The 23195-nt window shown below is 36.0% G+C and overlaps 1 protein-coding gene across 1 annotated transcript in view; it reads left to right on the forward strand.

Moving 5' to 3' along the window:
• The window catches only part of dpy (fibrillin-like protein dumpy), a 463637-nt gene that overhangs the window by 320885 nt on the left and 119557 nt on the right, over positions 1-23195 (forward strand). The window contains 21 exon segments of the mRNA XM_071590673.1: positions 904-1090; positions 1212-1399; positions 1595-1765; positions 2025-2144; positions 2446-2823; positions 3849-4301; positions 4532-4837; positions 6518-6832; positions 7940-8257; positions 8547-8882; positions 9275-9592; positions 10430-10756; positions 11005-11310; positions 11496-11833; positions 12694-13006; positions 13959-14252; positions 15233-15556; positions 15852-16178; positions 16653-16970; positions 18207-18527; positions 20768-21076. Of these exon segments, the coding sequence (XP_071446774.1) occupies positions 904-1090; positions 1212-1399; positions 1595-1765; positions 2025-2144; positions 2446-2823; positions 3849-4301; positions 4532-4837; positions 6518-6832; positions 7940-8257; positions 8547-8882; positions 9275-9592; positions 10430-10756; positions 11005-11310; positions 11496-11833; positions 12694-13006; positions 13959-14252; positions 15233-15556; positions 15852-16178; positions 16653-16970; positions 18207-18527; positions 20768-21076 (6267 nt within the window).

The raw sequence follows: 23195 nt of genomic DNA on the forward strand, positions 1-23195 counted from the left end.
TTTAAAGCATGCAAATTGAATTGCTCTTTAACCATAAAAAAACAAATGTTCATTGAACTTTTAATTTTTATTTTTTTTCTTTGAAAAAATTTTAATTTTCACTAACTCAGAAGATATGTGATAAAAGTATGCTGCTTTTTTTGTTCCAAGCCCTAGACAGAGAATGGCAATTTTAATGAGTCCCTTGATGTATAAATTGTTACATTTGGCATTAAAATAATCAATTTCCTATTGATGCTGAGTATTTTCAAGTTAGTTCATTCATGTCATTGATAGTACTACTCAAATATGTGCATGGATTAATATATCAAAGATAAAATTTGATTTGGTAATTGTAGAATTATTTTTAAAGGTAAATGTATGAATATTTGCTAGAAAATTTATCCAAATCATAAAGACTGTACATTGAAAATGTAATATATTTGGTTGAATTGTTGTCAATAACCTATGCTTAAATTAGCAAACTAAATTTGGAAAATATTAGTTCATTTTAAACATTTAATAAAATAAACTATAACAATTAATATACATGTATATTTATTAATGTGATGCAGGATGAACAAAAGCCTGGCTAAAAATATTAACTCAATTTTGTAAATCAATAAAAAGGTTTACATGATCAGCAAATAGATAAATAATTTACATGCTCAAATTTTAATGTTACTTGATAATTGTATATAAAGTTGTTCATGAACTAATTTTAACCATTTAACACTTTCATGATTGTTTTCACTGCACAGGAAATATACACTTGAAAAGAAATGCATTTATAGTCTGTCAGCACCTGTGTGCACTAATTTATAGATTGCATGCATATTCTAAATCTTAAGATTTTTCTGTTACGCTTGTAAATACTTTATTCCTTGCACTGTTGTGTCTGCATCCTTTGTGGATCTGCAGTAGTGGGTTGCACAAGCAACTCAGACTGTCCCATAGTTGAAGCATGCATTAAGGGATCATGCAAGAAGCCATGTGAAGTACACAACCCATGTGCCCAGAATGCTGTTTGTGTGAATTCCAACCATGCCTCAGACTGCAGCTGTGCCAAGGGGTTCCATGGAAATGCTTTTGTTCAGTGCCTACCAGGTAAGTCTCTTATATTTTGTTTCTAATTGAATTTCTTGTTCATATCAGCATGTTCTAAACTTTCAGAGTGTTTTTAGCTGCTATTGCATTTCAATGCTTTGTCCGATTACAGTTGTATCACCCAGGCCCATATGTCAGTATAATGAAGACTGCCCACCAAATGAGCTATGTGATCGGCTGAACCGCCTTTGCATAAACCCTTGTTTTGAGGAGTCTTGTGGTCTAAATGCTGAATGCGTGCCTGTGAATCATGGGATAGAGTGCAAATGTGTGGATGGCTACAATGGAAATCCATACATTGAATGCAGTCGAGGTATGTTAATTGTGAATTGGAAGGTTTTTATTGATTTCCCCCATTATTCAATGAAAAGATGGCTTGATCAGTCAGCACAAATAATTTTAGATTTTTGTATAAGTTGAAACATAGTATTATTTCACTCCCTTTCTATCATATATTTGATTCTATGTGTTGAACAACATTTATATGTAATTGTTAAAACTTTTCCAGTGCTTGGGTGCAGAAATGATGGAGAGTGCCCTTCATCTGAGGCATGTATCAATGGAAAATGTCAGAATCCATGCCGCTGTGGGCCCTATGCCGCATGCGATGTTGTGAATCATATTGCCACTTGCAAATGTCCTCCAGGTTACACAGGAAATCCCATTGCTGGGTGCCAAGGTGAGTGCATATTTATGCACACTTCACTCATTCAAAAAATGCAAATCTGAATGCATTTATTCATTGGTTAAATTGAGGTGTAGATCTACAATTATTTGCATCATTTTAAATTAGTATTGATAAACATAATTGTATTTATTGATGAAAATTTGATTCTATAGCTAATATTGTAAGCAAATATTATGGGAATAATTTAATTACATTCATGGATAACAGGTGAAGTTCCTTGATTTTTAATGGTGTAAACTTTTAATTTCAGCCCCATCTAACCCATGCGACCCTAATCCTTGTGGAATCAAGGCAATGTGTGAAATAGATAATGGAAATCCTATTTGCTTCTGTCCCAAAGGACTAACTGGAAACCCATTCAGAAATTGCAGTAAGTGCTCGAGTTATTGAATTATTTATCTCTTAATTTTTCTCATTTTTGTGTCAATACGTTTCAACTTGCTCATTTGAATCATATGATTTTAAGTTTCTGTGGACACATTACAGTCAGGTTTCTATCCTTTGGTGATGGCCTAATGCTAACTTCATGGTGAGTCATAAATTACCCTAGGGAGGCCTGAAAATATTGGAGCAGCAAATTTGAAACCAAAAACGTATAAGTTAAATTACAAAACATTAAATTTTCATTCTCAATTAATCCATGCATATTATTTTTCACTTTCTACCTTTAGTACCAGAGGGGGATAAGTGCCAGCCTAATCCCTGTGGTCCCAACTCAGGCTGCCGAATGGTATCCGGCCTTCCATTATGTTTTTGCCTCCCGGAATATGAGGGCAACCCACCAACTGTATCATGCCACCCTCCAACTCACCCATGTGATCCTTATCCTTGTGGACCTAACACTCAATGCACTGTGATCAATGGATTCTCCAAATGCACTTGCTTGCCTGGATTCTTTGAGAGTCCAAACACTGTGCGTGGGTGTGTGGAGCGTCGTAACCCGTGTGAGCCAAATCCTTGTGGCTTTGGGGCAATGTGTGACCCTGCTCGAAATCCTGTTTGCTTCTGTCCTGAGTATACCCTTGGAAATCCATACAAGAGCTGTGCAGGTAAGAGAGACCTCAGTCCTTTTTCATAACTTACATAATTCTGATTTAATTTAAGCTTCAAAAATTTTAATTTGTCACCCTAACATCAAAGTTTAAAAATGGTATGTAGGTCTTTATTAGGTCATAAGATTTAGAATTCTATTAATTTTTCCCCTAGAAATATTGTTATTATTATTTTCATGGAGAAATCATCAACTTTTCAAAATTTTGTATTTTTTTCCCCAGGTAAAAGTTATTCTCATGACCTAATGGTTTAAACTTCGATGTTGATTCATGAGTCATCAACATCATTCGAATTAATAAATACCACGATGAGAATGATAATTAATTATTTTCAAAAACCCATGAATTGATAAATTAATACATTTAGCTTGACTTTATTTTTCATTAAAAAAATTTATTTACAATTATTTGAACATATTCCATTTGTTTTTCCTTTGAATTTTTACTATCAAGACTCAGAAATCAAGTTTTTTAATCCAGCAAATGAAGTTGTTGCTGGGCTTACTAAATGCTACTTTTTGATGCCTTCATTGAATCTATAGTAAACTGGAAGGTTTTTTATCATATCAGTGTCAACATTTTGAAATTGTCTATTACTTGAATCTAAGAATGAGACATATCTCTGCAGCCATTTTCAACTTAGAAGTGACATCTGTAAGACCAATGACAGTATTCTTGGAATTCTCTGTTTCTAGTTAAAATGATTATGAACCAGAAACTGATGTTTATTATATTATATCAGTTCACTTGAAATAGAGGTAAAATTTTATTGATACCTCTTGTCCCATTGATCACCATGCTCTAGTCTTTAACTCAAAATTTTCATTTTCAATTAAACGTGGACATGGAAACTATTAAGTACTGAAGAAGGCAATAGTTGGGCAAAGAGTATCTATGTTGTTTTAAAGTGTTTCAGGAATTCACTGGGATGTATAATAATGTTTACCACTTTCCAAAATCTTCATCAAAATGAAAGACTACCAACACTAAAAATTTTCCTTCCCCTTCATCTATACTTCCAGAGCCTGTCAAGGGCTTGTGTCAACCCGGTCCTTGTGGTTCAAATGCAGACTGCTATGTGGCCACAGAAAGGGAGGAGTGCTACTGTAAGCAAGGGTTCATTGGTGATCCTTACATGGGTTGCCATCTACAGCCAATTGAGGCAATCCCATGCAATCCAAACCCATGTGGGCCATATGCTTTGTGCACTGTGGGGCCGAATAAGGGACCAGTTTGCTCATGCCCTGCTGGGACATCGGGTGATCCCACAGGTCCTGGAGGCTGTGGCAGACCAGAGTGCACTATTGACAAGGACTGCCCATCTCATGAGGCATGCATTGGCACTCGTTGCCGCGATCCTTGCCCTGGATCATGTGGTGTGGGAGCAACATGTCGAGTGGAAGAACATCACCCAGTGTGCACTTGTAAACATGGTCTCACTGGCAACCCCCTGATCCGTTGCTATTTGATGCAAGGTGAGGATAAGCAACTTTTGAACTTTCAATGTGGAAAGATAAATGGATTGAAGAATAATTAAGGGTATTTCCAGGGCCCAAATTTTGGCAATTTTCTTTGTGGGTTAACTCAGTCAATAATCAACCAAGATTTGGCTCTTACTCTCATGAAGTTCATGATAAAAAAAATGAAATTTTTTATGCAAGCAATTGTTACACTTTGGCATTCCAAGCATACTTCTTTTCTGCAGAAATACCATCTGATCCTTGCAATCCCAGTCCATGTGGTCGCTTTACCACTTGTCAAGTAATCAGTGGAAAGGCTATGTGCTCGTGCATAGGGGACTATTTAGGAGATCCACAGGTTGGATGCAGACCACAATGTATGACCAACTCAGACTGTCCCCGGGATCGTGCTTGCATCAATCACCATTGTGAAGATCCATGCCCTGGCGTGTGTGGACTGAATGCCATCTGCAATGTGTATGACCACCTGGCCATTTGCACTTGCCCTGATGGATTGGTTGGAAATGCCTTCATTCGTTGCATACCAAGGCGTGAGTATAGAATCCCCATCACTTTCAAATTGTCAATGAACTAATCTGTTGCCCATTGTGTGAAGTCATGTGAAACACAGATACATATGTGCTTACTCTGGGTTAAAAACTGTATGCAATTAGAAAGGATTGAAAAAATTATCATTCCAATGGCTTAGGTAGATATTTTAAAATAATGAAACATAGTAGCAGTACTATTGGGTTCCATTTTTGTGGAAAATTTAGCTGTGTAGATCAATGGTGGCCTACGTAGCTGAGATTTCAAAAGTGGAACCTGATCCTGAAAGGTGCTTGAATGAAACCTTCACTCCAATCCACATTAAGAGTACATCTATAGTGATCTTAAGCAAAGGGAATTAGATTTTAATGCACACTTCCAAATTTAGTGAATTTTTGTTTTAAAATAATGAAGTGAATGATAAATTGCGTGCCTGCTATTCATGTTGGTTTCACTTAGCTGCGTGACATATTTGCTGTGACAAAATATCTCCTGAGAATGACTTGCATTGGAATCAAAAAGCACAGATCCAGTTATCAATTATGATGAAAAAGGCAAACCCTGCTTCAATATCCTGTTTTTGATCAACTTTGGGTATCATTTAATTGATTGCATTCATACTAGAATTGTCAGGGTTCAATTATGCTCTTTTACTTATTAGAGCTTCATAAATTGGCAATTTGACTAATTTTAACTTTTTATGTGAGCTATACATTAATAAATTTTTAGTTTGATGGAATTATTGCACAATTTTACTCACTGTGAGAACTTCATGTATGAGGTGATATTGCTGTCCAAACATCATGCTGAAATTGCACTTGAAGATAGTGTGAAGTGAAGAGGAATGAAATTCATAGGTATAGGGATTATTCAAAATATTGGCTTCATTTATACCTGTCATGAAAGGAGAGAATACTGATTTCTCATTTCAAGCTGCCATAGTGTTTCCTTACATTTCCTAGATAGGTACATAATTTTTGAGACAAAGTATATGTGATAATTTCATGTGTCAACCTTTATGAACACCAAATTAGAGATTCTTCATTCTATCACTCAAGATAGATAAATTTTGTTTTGAAATATGCCTCTTCCTGAAAAATACTTCAGAGGTTACTATCAAAATTACAATTACATGATAACAGAGATGAAGACTACCACAATTTTCCACTAAATAAAAATTTATTCATGACCAGTTTTGATGTTCTACATCATTTTCAAATGTTTCTATTTTTTATTATGGAACAGTTCCACCGCATCACACCTGAATCTGTAATTTATATTACAATTACATGATTAATAGTTGGTGTTCTAACACACTACCTCATGCCCTAGTGGAACCTCATAGACATTAGATGTTGGTAAAATTGATATTTGTAGTGGACTATAACCAAATTTGAAAGCAGGAAGAACCTCTCTGAACTAGCAAAATATTAATTTGGAAAAATAAGTAACTTATTCCATAGGCTATACACTATAATGCATTAAATTAGCCCTCTGAAGTCATGAGAGATTCAGTATTAAAACTACCCAGAGATCACTGAAAACTTTATTGAGTGAGGCTGAGAAATTAAAATGAACTTAATTTTGTTGAGTGGAATTTAATTGACTAATGAAATTGAGGTGTTGTAATTGATCAAAAATTATATGTTTAATTCAATTTTTTCAATTAATTCTTTTCACAGCACCAGAGATTCCAAAAGTAAATATCACAGATGTTTGTTCACCATCACCATGTGGTCCCCATGCCCAGTGTCACCCCATGGGCCTAGATGTGGCAGCATGTGACACCTGTATTGATGACCGCCTTTGCAGACCTGAGTGTCTAGGGAACCATGATTGTCCTTTTGATAGAGCTTGTGTTGGACGAGCATGTGTTGATCCCTGCCCAGGAACATGTGGTTTCAATGCCCATTGTGTTGTTGTCAATCACAGCCCAATATGCAGTTGTCCAAAAGGATATGTTGGAAATCCATTCGAACACTGCTCTCTGCCAACAGGTAGGTACAACCAAAATAACTCTTTGAATAGGAAATTCATAAAATGTGTACATTAATACATAGTCGCAATCAATCTTTTACCCAACTACCCAAAAGTATCAAGGATACACAGGGAACTGCTGCATTCAGGCATAAATTAAAAAGATATCTACAGCGCAATATGTTTTACTCGGTTGATGAATATCTCAACAATATTCGCAACCAGTAAGTTCATACTTTTAGTTTCTAGCAATGGTCATGGTCTGATTCATGTTTGTGATCAATGATTTTTCTGAATTTGATATTGTATGTGCATGTTACAGCTGATGTTCATGGGTTTGTACCAAACACTTATGTAACTATGAGCATCTATTCTTTTATGTATCTTAACTGAGCCTTTGCTCCTCATTTGACGTGCCTTCTATCATGTACATACTCCACCCACCTGGTATTTTTGTATTGTGATCTCTGGGCAAATAAAAAGTAATAATAATAATAATAATACTGTAGCATTAGTTGGTTTACTTAAGGATTTTTTAATTTAGGGAAAAGGTCAATATGTATTTAACTTTTATTTAAAGCAGAATACTAAGCAGAAAGAATGCAAATAAGGCATGGATTGACATTTTGCCTACTTCATGTAATTAATGCATGAAATATGGCAAGGGATGTGAAAAAAATACAAAAGGAGAAGTTTCTCTCTCTCTGCTGAAACGTTTTTGAAATTATTTATCCTGCCATCAACAAGTAGAGTGTGTTTTTATAAAAAATTAAGGTGTTTCCCTAATGTTCGTCATTCTTTTAAAAGCAAAGGATAAAATTCAGAGAAAACTTACTTATTAGGGTATTTTGATATAGGTTTATCCCAACTAATATTACTGTAATTGGGGTATTAACTGTCTTTTGGAGTTCAGGGGCAGTAGCTATTTAACCTAAAGATTTATTCCAGAAATTCTGTTCAGTCATAACAAATAATTTTATTTCTCTAGTGATCACATTATAAAAATAAAATAGTAGTAGTTATACAGTTTTCTTGTAGATATATTTTGTTGAGTTGATAGAGAGGGTTTCTTTTCCTTGGTGCCTTTTTTAAATTTTATTGACTATTCACAATATTTCATTCAACAGTGGAAGAAAAACCAGAAGGGTGTGCATCCACTCATTGTGGTGCCAATGCCTTCTGCCGCCAAAGTCCGAATGGTGCCCTCACTTGTGAATGTCATCCTGGATACTTTGGAAATCCATACTTGGCTTGCCATCCTGAGTGTGTTCAAAATTCAGATTGTGTTGTTGTGAAAGCATGCATAAACAACAAATGCATTGACCCATGTGTGGGAGCCTGTGGTGTAGGAGCACGTTGCAGTGTTGTGGACCACACACCAGTTTGTTTCTGTCCACCTGAGCACTTAGGGAATCCATTTGTTTCTTGTCATCCTCACAAAGTTCGTAAGTATCTTTTACAATCATTATACATTTTTTATGCTATAAATCTTGTTTTGCATTTAATTTTAGAGGTAAGAGGATCCAAAGTAATTGAGGCGGGCATGATTTTTCTCATAATTTCAAAAATGAAAATATTTTGGAATGATTTGCGGTAATGTAGATCATTGCCAACTGCTTCCCTACTGGTCACTCTATGTCAGAAGACCCTACTGCCACAGTGATAGCCCACAATGTCATGTTGAGAACTTTTGCTTTAGAGGATGTCTCAATACTTTCATTCTTTTCTTTTCAGCACCTTCACTTCCTGCCATCAGACCAGAAAATCCATGCGATCCGACACCCTGTGGACCAAACAGCCGCTGTCTGGCCTCAGGAGGACATGCTGTCTGCTCATGCCTGCCAGGCTACTTAGGGGCTCCTCCCCTATGCAGACCAGAATGCCTCATCAGCTCTGATTGTCGGCAGAATCAAGCATGTATTAATCGTAAATGTGGAGACCCTTGTCCAGGCACTTGTGGCATTGGAGCTCGTTGCATGGTCATCAATCACAACCCCATTTGCAGTTGTCCTGTGGGGCATATGGGTGATCCTTTTGTCAGCTGTTATCTCACAGTTGGTCAGTACAACAGTCTTTACATTCTGTATTAAATAAATTCCTTAATATCTTGAACATTCAATATTTCAAAAGTTTTATTTAAACTGCTGTAGCCCGGACAAATGTCTATGGATCAAGGAATGATTGTATCACATTTTTATTTGAACTTGAATATTCTCAAACTCAGAAATCTCATAATTTGTTACAGTATTGTACATTGACTTCTGCTTTTCATATTGACTCAAACTTTTCAATAACGTATTCATTGCTGAGGAAATTCTGTGAAGTCAATGGGTACCAATATGTTTTTTGTCATGAATATAATGCATTTTAATTGAAAAATCTATGTGATTAATGAATAAAACTCAATTTCAGAGCTTTTAAGTGATCAGCTTTGTGCTACATGTTTCTTTTAGTTTCTGAAGGAGAAGAGCGACATCCTGAAAACCCATGCTCCCCATCACCTTGTGGACCCAACTCAATTTGCCAAGTCAAACTTGGCCGTCCTGTATGTTCATGCTCAGCTGGATACATTGGTAGTCCACCATATTGCCGGCCAGAATGTATTGTCAACACAGAGTGCCCAGCCAATTTGGCATGTCTTAGGGAGAAATGTAGGGATCCCTGTGAAGGAACCTGTGGATCCAATGCTCGATGTGATGTTGTTAACCATGCTGCTTTCTGCAGTTGTCTCTCAGGATATGAAGGCGATGCTTTTGTTGGTTGCAACAGAAAACCAATTGGTTGGTATATCTAGTCTGTCTTTGGCAAATTATTTAAATGTTGAACTTTCTTGATTGATTTTAATTAGAATTTACATCATAGTTTAAAATTAATTTTCATAGTTTTGAAATTATCTACATGGGTTATTTTTTATCTAAATTTCCCAAAATTCCATCATTATCACTTCAGTTTTTTTAAGTTTGACTTCAAACCATCAAACCTGGTATTTTGGCCTCCAGTATATTTATGAAGAATATATAGAATATTGTTTCCCATGCTAAAGTCCTTCCAAAAATGATTTTTGTCTTTAGTATTTCTTCATGTCAAGAATCTTGGCTACTATAGTAAACTTTTCTTAATTGTATTGCAGGTCTGGTAATTCAAACATTAAAGAATGAAAATGTATACTGTGTTTAATGTATACAGAAAAGCCTTATGTTTGTATCATAGTGAAAATGGGAATGAGTCTAGAAAATATGTTTTTGATAATTTAGGTTCTAATTTTGACAGTTTTTGCAAAATGCTAATATACTTCTGTTTACCAAGAGTTCATTCTCACCATTGCAAAGCTTATGAATTTATGTTAACCCTTCACTCTCAAATACTTCAGATTTTCTACTTGGAAAGCATATACTCCATTTTCCAAATATTTTTTTCAAGCATTTTCCTTGATTAATTTTTGGATATATATTTTTTTAAATATTCATAGGAATCAAAATATTTAACTAATCAAATTAAAACTAATATGAAGTGTAAGGAGATGACAAGGGAAGATGATAAATGAGTACTTTGAAAATTTTATTATTAGTTTTGGATTTCAATGCGACTAATATTGTGCAACTTATTCAATACAGAAGTTCTGCGGCCAGAAATCACAGATCCTTGCAGCCCTTCCCCCTGTGGACTCAATGCCCAGTGCCAGTCTCGTGGAAATAATGAAGTGAGGTGCATTTGTATTCCACCATACATTGGAGACCCCTACTCTGCCTGTCGCCCTGAATGTACTGCCAATGCGGACTGCCCTGCCAATCTGGCATGTCTGTCACAACATTGCCGTGACCCATGCAGAGGTGTTTGTGGAGCCAATGCTGAGTGCACTGTGGTGAACCATATCCCTGTGTGTAGCTGTGTTCCAGGCAATGAGGGAAATCCTTTTGACTCCTGTCGACAAGTCATTAGACCATGTAAGATAAAAAAAATAGCAATAGCGAGATCAATATTTTCTTGTGTGTCATGATAAGGAACTTGGAATTGGAACTTGAAAGTCATTTTTAGAATCAATTCAATTTTAGACTTCATATCATAGATGAATATTTTTCTTAGTGTTTAGAAAGTATTAACAGTTTATGTAGCATCTTGCATTGTATTTCATTCTGTGTCATGCCTTCATATTTATTGAATACTAATTTTCTTTTGGTGTTTGCTTTATCAGCTCAGCCACCACAGAACCCATGTGAGCCATCTCCTTGTGGTCCTAACTCTATCTGTAGGGTAGCGCAAGGGCATGCAGTTTGCTCTTGCAGTCCTGGTCACATTGGAACTCCACCTGGATGCCGTCCCGAATGTGTAGTTAGTTCTGAATGTTCACGTGAATTGGCTTGCCTTAATCAAAAGTGTTCAGATCCCTGTCCTGGCACCTGTGGTATTGATGCCATCTGCCGTGTTGTGAACCACAATCCAATCTGCAGTTGTCCACCACACAGAACTGGTGATCCCTTCGTCAGATGTTTCCCAAAACGTGAGTGTAAACATGTTTATTTTTTTTTAATCTTTCATTATGCATGCTGCTCAGATTATTATGTTTTTTTGATTATACTCTTTTCTGTAGGTATAATATTCTAACGTTGCACATAAAAATTTTGTATCTTTCTTCATCCATTTCATTTTAGTTTTCTGACAAAACATTATGATAAAACATTTCAGCTCCAGAACCAGTGTCATTCAATAACCCGTGTCTACCCTCACCATGTGGTCCCAACTCCATCTGTCAGTTGAAAGAAAGTCATCCCGTTTGTTACTGTTCTCCGGGGATGTTGGGTTTGCCTCCTTCCTGCAGGCCTGAGTGTGTCATCAACACCGACTGCCCCAACCATCTCGCCTGTGTGCAGGCCAAGTGTACAAATCCTTGCAAGGGCTCATGTGGTTTCAATGCTGAGTGCACTGTGCACAATCACCAACCAGTCTGCTTGTGTCTCTCAGGTTTTGAAGGGGATCCATTCTCAGGATGCAGCCCAATCCGTGAGTACAATCCTCTTCATTCTGTCCACTGCTTCATGATTTTTTATGCTAGGAATTGCTATGAATATGCCCAGCAGTATGATTTATGTGTATTCAGTAAAGATACAGAAAATAATACATGTTGGCGACTTCTTCAAATCTTATCATTATTTCACCATTATTGAAAACCATTGCCGTACACTTTACATATTATTATTATGGGAATACGCTATTTTATTGGTGTTCTATTTTCAGGTGTGACAAGTTTTTGTATGCTTTGTTCAGTCAGATTATTGATGATAACATTATTTAAAATTTTACTATCTCCACAATAACTGATGGATTCTTTATTTTGTTAAGGAGGAAAACAAACAGGTTTTGTTCGTGGTATGCTGCATATTTTTTGTCAAGCAGAAGCTGAACCTTCAGCAAGTTGTCCTAGATTGCTTCTAATGCTGACCTCAAAAATGAGATATATATTTCATTTATATTCATAACTCTTTAGTATCACTTTCTTTAAAAAACATGTAGTTAACAGAAATTGAGCCAAGCTTTGTTTTTTGAGCTCAAGCCTTCCATATGTGTTTTTGTTTCCCATTCATTGTCATTTGGCTGATTAAAATATTAGTCAAAGGATCTAAAAAAAAGTTCATTTGGCAATAATGATAAGAAATTTTCTAAATTCCAAAATTAAAATTGTGGCAAGTCTACAAACAGGTAATATTCATAAGGTTTTCTAATTGTAGCAGCTGTATGTCATTATATGACACACAAGTACTGTTCAGATGTTATTAGTGTGTAAGCTGGAGTGTATACTACTTATAAATATTCCTACATGTGGTAGTTGATATAGTTCATAAAATGTGGTTTTATCAACATGACCACAGAGCACATCATGGATGAGGTACTACAACCATGCAACCCATCTCCCTGTGGATCTAATGCCATCTGCACTGAGAGAAATGGTGCAGGATCCTGTAAATGTCTGCCTGAGTACTTTGGTGACCCTTATACAGGCTGTAGGCCAGAGTGCATTATGAACACAGATTGCGACCAATCTAAGGCCTGTGTGAAGAACAAGTGTGTTGATCCTTGCAGAGGCACTTGTGGCCTCAATGCAGAATGCCGTGTCATTAATCATGCACCTTCTTGTTCCTGTCTCAAGGGATATGTGGGAAATCCTCTCTCTGGCTGTCACATCATTCCTGCATGTAAGGGTCTTCATTATTCTGTCTACCTTTTCACCTTTATCTTTAGAATGTTGTAGCATGTTTTATCTACTCAATTGGGTGATTATTATATTTGAAGCCAAAGAAAGAAGTAATGCCCCAGATATGAGATGTTATCCCATTGCAAAGTGTTCTCATTATTTAAAGTCAGCTCTCTATGGTGCTCAATTTCCTCTGGAAGGGAAGGGTTATATTTATCTTGAACTTGATGGTGTTTCCTATCAACTTAATTAAACTTCCTTATACTTGCCATTTTAAGCTGTTCAAGTAAAAATATATAATTTGAAACCATTGGCTAGTCATAGTTTATGTGGGAAGACTGCTTCAGCTAATTATGAATCATTAATCAAACCTTACAAAAATATAAAAGCACTTATGCGTATTTCTTTTTCCTAAAAATATCTACTGATGAAAAAAAATAATGTATTAATTGCTAGTTCTTTGGTATTCAAATAATAAAACACCCTTCAATTTTTCCAACTTTGCTGTCATACATTGATGAAGTCATAAAATTAGGCCAGAGGTATTTTTTATTTTTATATTTTTAATATCACCTTATTTAAAAAGGACAATGTATCAAATATAAATATTATACCTGTTCACCTAATGGCTTCATAAATGTGAGGACTTTTCTTTTTGAGCTTGCATGGAATTTTTCTGCTTAAAGTAAACACAGTGGTATTGATACAGATAGCATTTTCAGTTGCATAATTGAATTATTGTCTCATAGGAGGGCAATATTTCATCAGAAAATCAGTTGAGTCTTTTATAACTAACTGCTGAGTATTTTACATACTTCTCCACTTCTTTTACTATTATGAATCTATTTTTTCTTTTTTTCAAAAGCTTGAGCATGTGAATCTTTATTTACTGTTTGAAAATCATGAAATTGCATGTTTAAGTTATATTTCTGAATTCTCAGCTTCTGAGCCTCGTCAAGATCCATGCAAGCCATCGCCTTGTGGGCCCTATAGCCACTGCAGAGTAGTGAACACTCATGCAGTGTGTTCATGTGATTCTGGGTATATGGGCACTCCACCAACTTGTCGTCCTGAGTGTATTGTGAGTGCAGATTGCTCGCAAGACAAGGCTTGCATTGGGCAAAGATGTCGTGATCCTTGTCCTGGTACATGTGGCCAGTATGCTCGATGCCAGGTGGTAAATCATAATCCCATATGCAGTTGTCCCCCAGGATACACTGGGGACCCTTTTGCACGCTGCCTAGTTGAAGAACGTAAGAATACTTCTTATCCTTCTCTTCCTTTTTTCATTACTTTTATGGTTAATGCTAGCTTACCATTTTCTTAACAGTCATCATGTCTATAACATATGCATGTGCCCGTGGTCACTGTATCTTCATTTTTCAATCTTTGTGAGCCAGCCATAGAATGATTATCAACACTTGTTTCTGGAGAGGAGTGTAGACATTTGGAATAATACATATTTGGTTCCTGAAAGCTATTATTCATATACTGAGTGATGAAATATTTTATTAAGCGTAGAAGGAAACTTAATATAAAAAGCAAGCATTAAAAATGTTTGACGTACAAAGTTCTCATATTTTCACAAATTTTGATTCACAATAAAATATTAAAATGAGACATTTCACTAGAACCAGTGGTTGAACTTAAATTTGCATACATGATCATCCAAATTACCAAAAAGCCTGGAGTTACTAGTTTAAATAACTAAACCATAATATTTCAAATTTGCTACCCATGTGAAAAATATTTTTTATTTTGAAAGCTCTCAAAAAGTTTTTTTATAAAATACCACCTTCAAGAAGATTGATTGAAACAATAACTCTGTCAGGTAATAATTTTATATTTTAAACCTGTTTTATGGAAACAATTCTAGTCATATTCAGAATCAAAAGACAATAGATAATTTATTTCTTAGGTTCTTTTCCAAAATTTGAATCCTTGCCATTAAATGAATAACCTCACTCCAGAGATAAATACCAGAAATTAATGGTTATGGTTATCATTTGATTGTTCAGTAAGACAGCAGTCAAAATTAACAATCATCAATGCTGAACCTTAAGATACAGTGAACAAAGGCAAACCATCAGAAATACATAAATGGATACATCATGAACATTCCATCTGTTGCATGTAGTCTTTTGCTTCTCCTTTTACTTTCTTTTTCTTTGCTTGGTTACTTGTCCATTTTTTGGCAATTCTTGAAAACTGGGAATCTTTGATTTTCATGTAGCGAGGCCAGTCATTGCTATCACAAATGAGAATCCATGCATACCATCACCATGTGGTCCAAACTCTCAGTGCCGTTTGTCTGGAGGTACTGCAGCATGCTCATGTCTGCCAAGCTATATGGGTCGGCCACCAAATTGCCGCCCAGAGTGCATGATCAATGCTGAATGTCCTGGAAACAAAGCTTGTCAGAATGAGAGGTGTATAGACCCATGTCCAGGTTCTTGTGGTGCTCATGCTACATGTGTGGTTGTGAAGCATAGTCCAGTGTGCAGGTGTCCTCCAGGATATGAAGGAGACCCATTCGCTGGGTGTTCTCTCGTACCAAGTAAGACCACCATCATGCTTATGAGTTTTCCTCCCATTCTTGCCATTTGTAAAAAATAATCATCTTTAAGTGTAGGAGTTTGACTGAAAATGACCTGTTTAATTGCACATATCAAATTGCTTATTTAGAAGTGCATAATGCTTAATGTAATCAAAGTATGAAACTTGATTTCTGAACATCAACTCGAGGTAATAAGGGATTGTTTCCTGGATGTGTGTGTATTCCATTATTTAGACTTTAAATTAAAGGAAACCTGTAGATGTATCCATTTTGATCGCGAAAACTCCACTTACAGCGAAAAAACCAGTGAAAGAAGATCTCAACCCCTGCAATCCATCTCCGTGTGGGGCTAATGCCATTTGCAAAGAAAGGCATGGGGCTGGCTCTTGTACATGCCTTCCTGAGTACTTCGGAGATCCATATTCAAGCTGTAGGCCTGAGTGTGTCTTGAATACAGACTGTGATAGAACTAGAGCCTGTATTAATAACAAATGCCGAGATCCGTGTCCAGGGGCATGTGGCATAAATGCCATTTGTCGTGTTCTCAACCATGCGCCTTCTTGTAGCTGTCCGTCTGGTTATGAGGGGAATCCTTTGAGCTCTTGTCATCTAAGACCTCTCCGTAAGATTTCTTGGTTTATTTACTTCCCTACTTTAATTACTTTCTTGCCATTTTGTTTTACCTTTTGATTTCTTCCAAAAAATTATTTTTTGGGAACTATACAGTATTTTCTACTTTGTTTGATTTCAATCTTCTCCTTGCTCACATCTTTTATATGTAGCGCTATTCTAGAAGAAAAGACTGATAACATTTTCTCAATGAGTCTCTTTATTTCTTTTCACATGTTTATCTTGTTTATCATTATGTATATAAATGCACTCTTAAAATTGTGTTTATTTTCGCATGAATTAATGAAATTTTCATAAATTAGAATTTTAAAAATTTATTTTTCTCAATTTCTCTCCTCTTTGGTCCCTTTAAATGTTTCTAGACTTGTGATGTTAACTTCCAAACTTTTTCGCACTATATTTTTATCTTATTGTTTCTGCATGCCTTACTCTCCTTCTCCATTCTTTCCTTTTATCAATCACTCAGAGGACAAAGAGGTGCCAACAGGCAACCCATGTGCACCATCCCCATGTGGGCCTTATAGTCGGTGCCGTGCCTCAGGTGGTCACGCAGTATGTTCATGTGACACAGGCTATATCGGAAGTCCACCTTCCTGCCGTCCTGAATGTGTTGTGAGTGCCGATTGTGCCCAAGACAAGGCTTGTTTGACACAGAGGTGCCGTGATCCATGTCCAGGCACTTGTGGGCTGAATGCTCGCTGTCAAGTGGTCAATCACAATCCCATATGTAGTTGCAGCCCAGGTCACATTGGTGATCCTTTCACTCGCTGTGTCTTGGAAGAGAGTAAGAAGTTTGATTTATTTTGATAATTCATTCTTGAATTCCTTATAGTAATATTTCATCGCTGATATCCTATGCCCTTCAAGGCTTTCTCATAAATTTTTGTACATCTGCTCTCATTGCAATACTAGGCTTCAGCACATGACCATATTTACTCATGCAAGTTTAGAAATAAGTGGACTTCATAACCAGTGTGTTCACCAAAAAAATTGTGATTCAGAGAAAGTAGTAGTTTCTTTTTTCATTGGTACATAATTTTACCATATGTGAATTGCACACCTCAAAAAACACTATTTGTCTCACCAAAATTTCTCTTCTTGAACAAATTTCTGTTATTAGTTTGATTGAAAACAAGCGTATTTTTTTACTCAGAATTTTGCCCATGACATAGCAAAGTTGGGGTGGCTTCATTAGGGGATGCTATGGTCATTGAACAATACTTACTATCAATGTAAAGCATATTCCTTGGACACAGTTGACTTTTCCCCTACTCCCTTTTAGACCTCTAATTAATTGAATCTTAGCAATGGAAGGGGTGAATTAGATTAGGTATCTGTAAGGGAGCAATGCCAAAGTAGTAAGGCTAAGACACAATCACCATGAGTTTGAAGAAGTAAAAATATTTTATACTTAGGTAATTACTATTGAGTTGTATTTTAGAATGGGGAATTGTCCTTTTGCATGACTTCAATAGTAGGATAGATATTTCCATTGTCAAATGAAAAATTGGTTAGGCTTGATAATTACTGGTAAATTAGTGAGAAAAACTGCTTAATTTAATGACTTATACATTTATTGTCCATTTACCTTGCATGCGTAAGTCTGGTTTTGCTGGATTATCAGATTTATAATACAAAAAATACTAAGATACTGTGAAGCTTCAGTACTTTTATCTGAACAGGTTTCCTGAGACTACTCTTTTTTATTCTGTTTTCTCAATATGTACTATATCTTTCTTCATTTTGCTATCAAAAATTTTAATATTTTTACCATAATAATGACAAATACCTTAAAGAGTTGATACATCAGTTTGAGTTACCTTCTGAAGAAGATTTCTGCTTAATGTATTTATATGATTATTTTCTTTTTTTTTAAGCAATATCACATATGGAATAGTCGGTCCTTCATTTCTCACTTTGATACATATATTTTCTCTTGTCTTGCTTTTCTGTTTATCATCTGTGTGACTATGTTTTTCTTGGACCTGTATCTCTTCTTTTTAAACCTATTCCTCTGTAGATAAATCTCCATTGGCCGTTACCAATCCATGCTTACCATCGCCATGCGGTCCTAATTCTCAGTGCCGTGCCATTGGAAGCACTCCTGCATGCTCTTGTCTTGCCAATTACATTGGTCGTGCACCTAATTGCCGACCTGAATGCACCATAAATGCCGAATGTTCTAGTAATATGGCTTGTCAAGCTGAGCGATGCAGAGACCCATGTCCTGGATCATGTGGGGCAAATGCAAAGTGTACTGTGGTCAAACATTCACCAATGTGCACATGTGTGTCAGGATTTACTGGGGATCCATTTTCTGGCTGTTCTCTGATTCCACCAAGTAAGGAAGTTTTTGATGGAGAGAATAGGTCATGGTTTTCAAAACTAACATGATAAATTATAGTTGCATCTCATCAGAGCTGGTTTTTCTTTCACCCTGGAGGCATAGGTGTAAGAATTAGCAGTAAAACTCGATGGAGATAGGAATGCCATGAAAACTTTTGCAAGAAAAAATTGACTTTTTTTGTTCCTAAATTCATGAGGCCAGTTTTATTTGGATAAATTTGCACAAAATGATTCGGCTCCATGGCCCTCAAAATCCAATACTAGATTGTTAGATTTTGCTTACCTGTATGGAATTGAATGCATCATTTATTGGTTTTGACCCTATTGCAAAATTTTCAAACAATCCATGGAGAACTACTTAATTTTGCAGGCCAATGTTTTTTCCAAAAATGGACCATTTGGCACATTAACTTAATAGCAGGACTTGCATGCGTTTTGAATGAATTCCCATTGGCTTGCAAGTGGTTAGGACTGAATTGGAAGGAGGAATTTAAAGAGGAATAAAGAAGACTATTGTGTCTTTGCCTGATGGTTTTTAACTCTTAATATACATGATGGACTGTGAGGACTACATTTGAATTTCATAATTAAATATGAGATTTTTATATTACAGTATTGTCCCATCGATAACGCGCACCTTATGTATAACGCGCGCCCAGGACTTCATAGATATCTTGAACGAGCATAGATGCCACGCAAAAATAAAATGTGTCATAATGTGCAAAATGTGCAAAAATAAAATTTGTGTAAAAATACGTCGAAATTCAAATTCTAATCAATGGGAACACCCAATGAATAAATGGAATCATAATTGCCTGTGGCTGTATCTACCGTTATTATACATAAGATTAGAGCTAGGTGATTGAAATTACTTCCAAGCACTAGAAGGATCTAAAAATAAATAATATTTACAAGCCAACATAATATGCCGCCTTATTTCTTTTTTGCTACGATTCGTAAGTCGTAACGAGACTTTGGTTTGTATTCCCTTTTATTTGCCATATAAATTAACTGTAAGTAAATCAAATTTTTAAAAAATGAGAGAATGGATGAAATTATTTTCTTGTTTTGTTAGCTGCACTTCGCTTTGTAAGATTGGCGCTCAGCTGTTCCATACACCCTCTAAGTTCTATGAAAGTGCCGCCTGCAATGTGATTGTTAGAGGGACTTGTGTAAAAAATGTATTTGAAAAAGCGTTAGGCAATATTTCAACGCCAGTGCTAGAAGATGAGGAAGAGTTCACTTCGGAGAGTGAACTCAATGATGTGCCTTAAGAGATAATAAATGTACTTAATTCATTTAATTGTGATTCAGGTGACGAATTTCTTGGATTCGAGTGATCTACCTATCCTATGATGCATTTATTTATTTTATTTATATGTGCGTGTATATAATACGACGTACTCTGCGTATTAGTTAAGTATTATGTATTAGAATAAAGAAGTACCACGTATTAGAATAAATGAAGCATATAAATAATATGTTTCTTCTTTTTCTCATGGGTGAATGAGATGAAATAACAGTAACATATCTGTATAAAATAGAACGCAATTAGAAAGGCATGCTTCCAGACTAATTTATTTTTGCGAAACTCTTCTGTAAAGTATTGTACACATAGGTATGTAAATGTTTGGATTTTTTCAATTTTCATTAGGTAACGCGTATCGTCATTTATTTCGATCATCTGAACTTTTTGTATAGATAACGCGCGCGTTATCGATGGGAAAATACGGCAATTCAAATATCCTAGTAAAAATAATAGAAATTGGTCATTATTTTTTTCTCTATATTTTCTTAAGAAATTGGTTCATTTTTTCTTGTGAAATTACAGTGTAGACCCAGGTACTTATTCCCATATTCAGTATCTTGTTGCTACCTCTTTGAGTTAGATTATAACACTACTAATGTGGAACATAAATGGCTAATAAATTTTTATTCTTTTGCCTCATTTGAGAATGAAATTATCCCACTTATTTAATGGAACATGACGAGATTGTCTTCTTTATGTGGTTTATCCAATCCCCCTAAGTTTTAATGAAAATTTTTAATAGACCAGTATGATGAGATGACAACTGGATTTGATCAACATTTGATAAAATATTTGATGAACTATTTCATAGTTTAGCTTCAGTTGGCCAGTTCTCTCTGTATTTTTGCTTGCTATCAGAAGAGGTATACTTTCCCATGTGAGTCAACGCTTTTCATGATCTATTGCAGCTGTGAAACCCACTCAAGGCCCCCTCGATCCTTGTAACCCATCTCCTTGTGGGTCAAATGCTGTGTGTAGGGAAAGGAGTGGGGCAGGTTCATGCACCTGTCTCCCCAATTATACGGGTGATCCATATACAGGATGTCGACCTGAATGTGTGATCAACACTGACTGCCCTCGAAATAAGGCTTGCCTTAATCAAAAGTGCCGGGACCCTTGCCCTGGCACTTGTGGTCTAAATGCAGAATGCAGAGTGGTCAACCATGCACCTTCATGCTCCTGTCTACCTGGTTATATTGGGGAACCTCTTTCTGCGTGCAAGCTTCTTCAGCCAAGTAAGGCAACTTTTACACATCTCTTCCAAGTTTTCACCTTCATATATTATTTTTCTTTCTAATTTTATGAAAACTGTTCTATTCAACGTTTACTTCTTTTGACTATGTTCAGGGTAGCCACTTCATAGAGAATAGGGAAAAATCAGGTGTGAGGCCCAAAGATAGTTTTTGGAATAAGTTGTAAGTATGCAAGAAAAATAGCCCTCATCGTGTGTTTTAGCAGCTTAATTTGACTGAAAAAATCTCTGCTTTGGGCTTGATGACTAATAGATGAACAATCATAGAAGTTTTCCATATTTTATGAGCTTTTTACATCAGACGTGACTTCTAGATCATTTTAACCGAGTGAAATGATCACCATTGCTGATCCTTGACAGTAATTTTTTGTAAGACGTTACATTAGTATGGGTCTAAAGTTTAAATATGTATTCCAAATACCTTTTTTTTAGCTGAATGAATATTTTAACTAATTTGATAATTCTTTCTTAATTTCTGAAGATATGTTGTAGGTGTTGTATTTTTAAATGAATATAGCACACATCAAATTAGTCTGGTCATTCATTCACTGAAATAATTGCCTCTTTGATAGAATGGTGTTTGTATCAAAGAGATGACAGAAATAGTGTTATTTTTGAATGCTTTGTCAAAAATATTTTAAATTGGAAAAGTCAACCATTTGTTTAAAGTAGGGAATGATTTGTAATACAATTTAAAAGTTTATTCCTCGCAACATAATTAAACCTCTCCATAAGTGTACTTGCTATACATTTCCCTTCTTCAGACAATTTTTAGTGTGGATAAAAGATTAGTCCAGTTGTTGAAATGTACAGAGTCATGATACTTGCTACAGTTGATTTTTGCCAGGGAGTTGAGTTATTTACGAGGGTCATCCGGAAAGTAGTACCCGTTCGTGCCGCATGAAGTGCTGACGACGCGAGTAGCCGCTGGGCGAGGTCAGATAGCTTCAGTGGCTTGTCTGCCTTCTCTGAGCCAAGTTGCGTGACGCTAGCATTGCCTGTGTTGTTTCTGTGATTGTTTACAATGTTTAAAAAAATTGAGAACGCCGCCAGTTGTGAAGTGAGGGCAGTGATTAAATTCCTCAATGCAAGAAACGTTCGCCCATGTGATATTCATCGCCAATTAAAGGAGGTGTATGGAGACAATGTAATGGACGAGTCGTCTGTTCGGCGGTGGTGTCGCAACTTCAACATGGGGAGGGGGAACACACACGACGATGAGCGTTCGGAGAGACCGTCTGTCATTACAGACCAACTGGTGAGCTCAGTTGACGAATTCGTGAGGAACGATCGGCGCGTCACAATTGATGACATCTGTGAGCATTTTCCCAATGTTTCTCGAACAATTGTTCATGAAATTGTTAAACACCATCTGCATTATGCAAAAATTTGTGCAAGATGGGTCCCTCGCGTATCTCAATGAGCTGGCGGCGAAGGACTATGCAGCAGGAATACAGAAACTTGTCACACGTTATGACAAATGCCTTAATTTGCTTGGAGATTATGTTGAGAAGTAGTTTAAAGTATCCTCTTTCAAATAAAATTTTTTATGTTTGTTAATATTTACTTTTGTGTCTTTATTTCACGAACGGGTACTACTTTCCGGATGACCCTCGTACATTTTGATTTGATGTTGTTAAATGAATATGCTTTTTCATATGAATTGAAAGAAATATGTTTCAACCAAATTAAAAAAACCTAAACTGCTTGATTGAGGTGTAAAAAGTTGACAACTGTAAATGGAGTGAGTAGGTTTTAGATATCACATAGGTGTAAAATAATGAGTGGTAAGGGAATTTTTGCCTCCAAGACAGTGGCTACCCTGTGTTTAACTGATCTTTCTTTACAATATCCCACCTTGCTGTATTAATTATTAATTCATACTTCCCTTATATACTGTACTATTTTATTTTTCTAAAGTTCTACTTTAAATTATCTAAATGATAATTACTTTTTGTGGCTTTTATGTGTAACTATTTGGCGTTTCTGAGTATGTTCACAGGTACTCTCTTGATGTTGCCACCTCGTAAGTATCACCTTTTATTTCTTACTTCTACTATGTGAACCATGGGACACATGTTCTTGTTCTCTTTCCAATCTTT

This window comes from Hetaerina americana, unplaced genomic scaffold, assembly GCF_022747635.1.
Source record: "Hetaerina americana unplaced genomic scaffold, ioHetAmer1.1.p SCAF_4, whole genome shotgun sequence".
Lineage (NCBI taxonomy): Eukaryota > Metazoa > Arthropoda > Insecta > Odonata > Calopterygidae > Hetaerina > Hetaerina americana.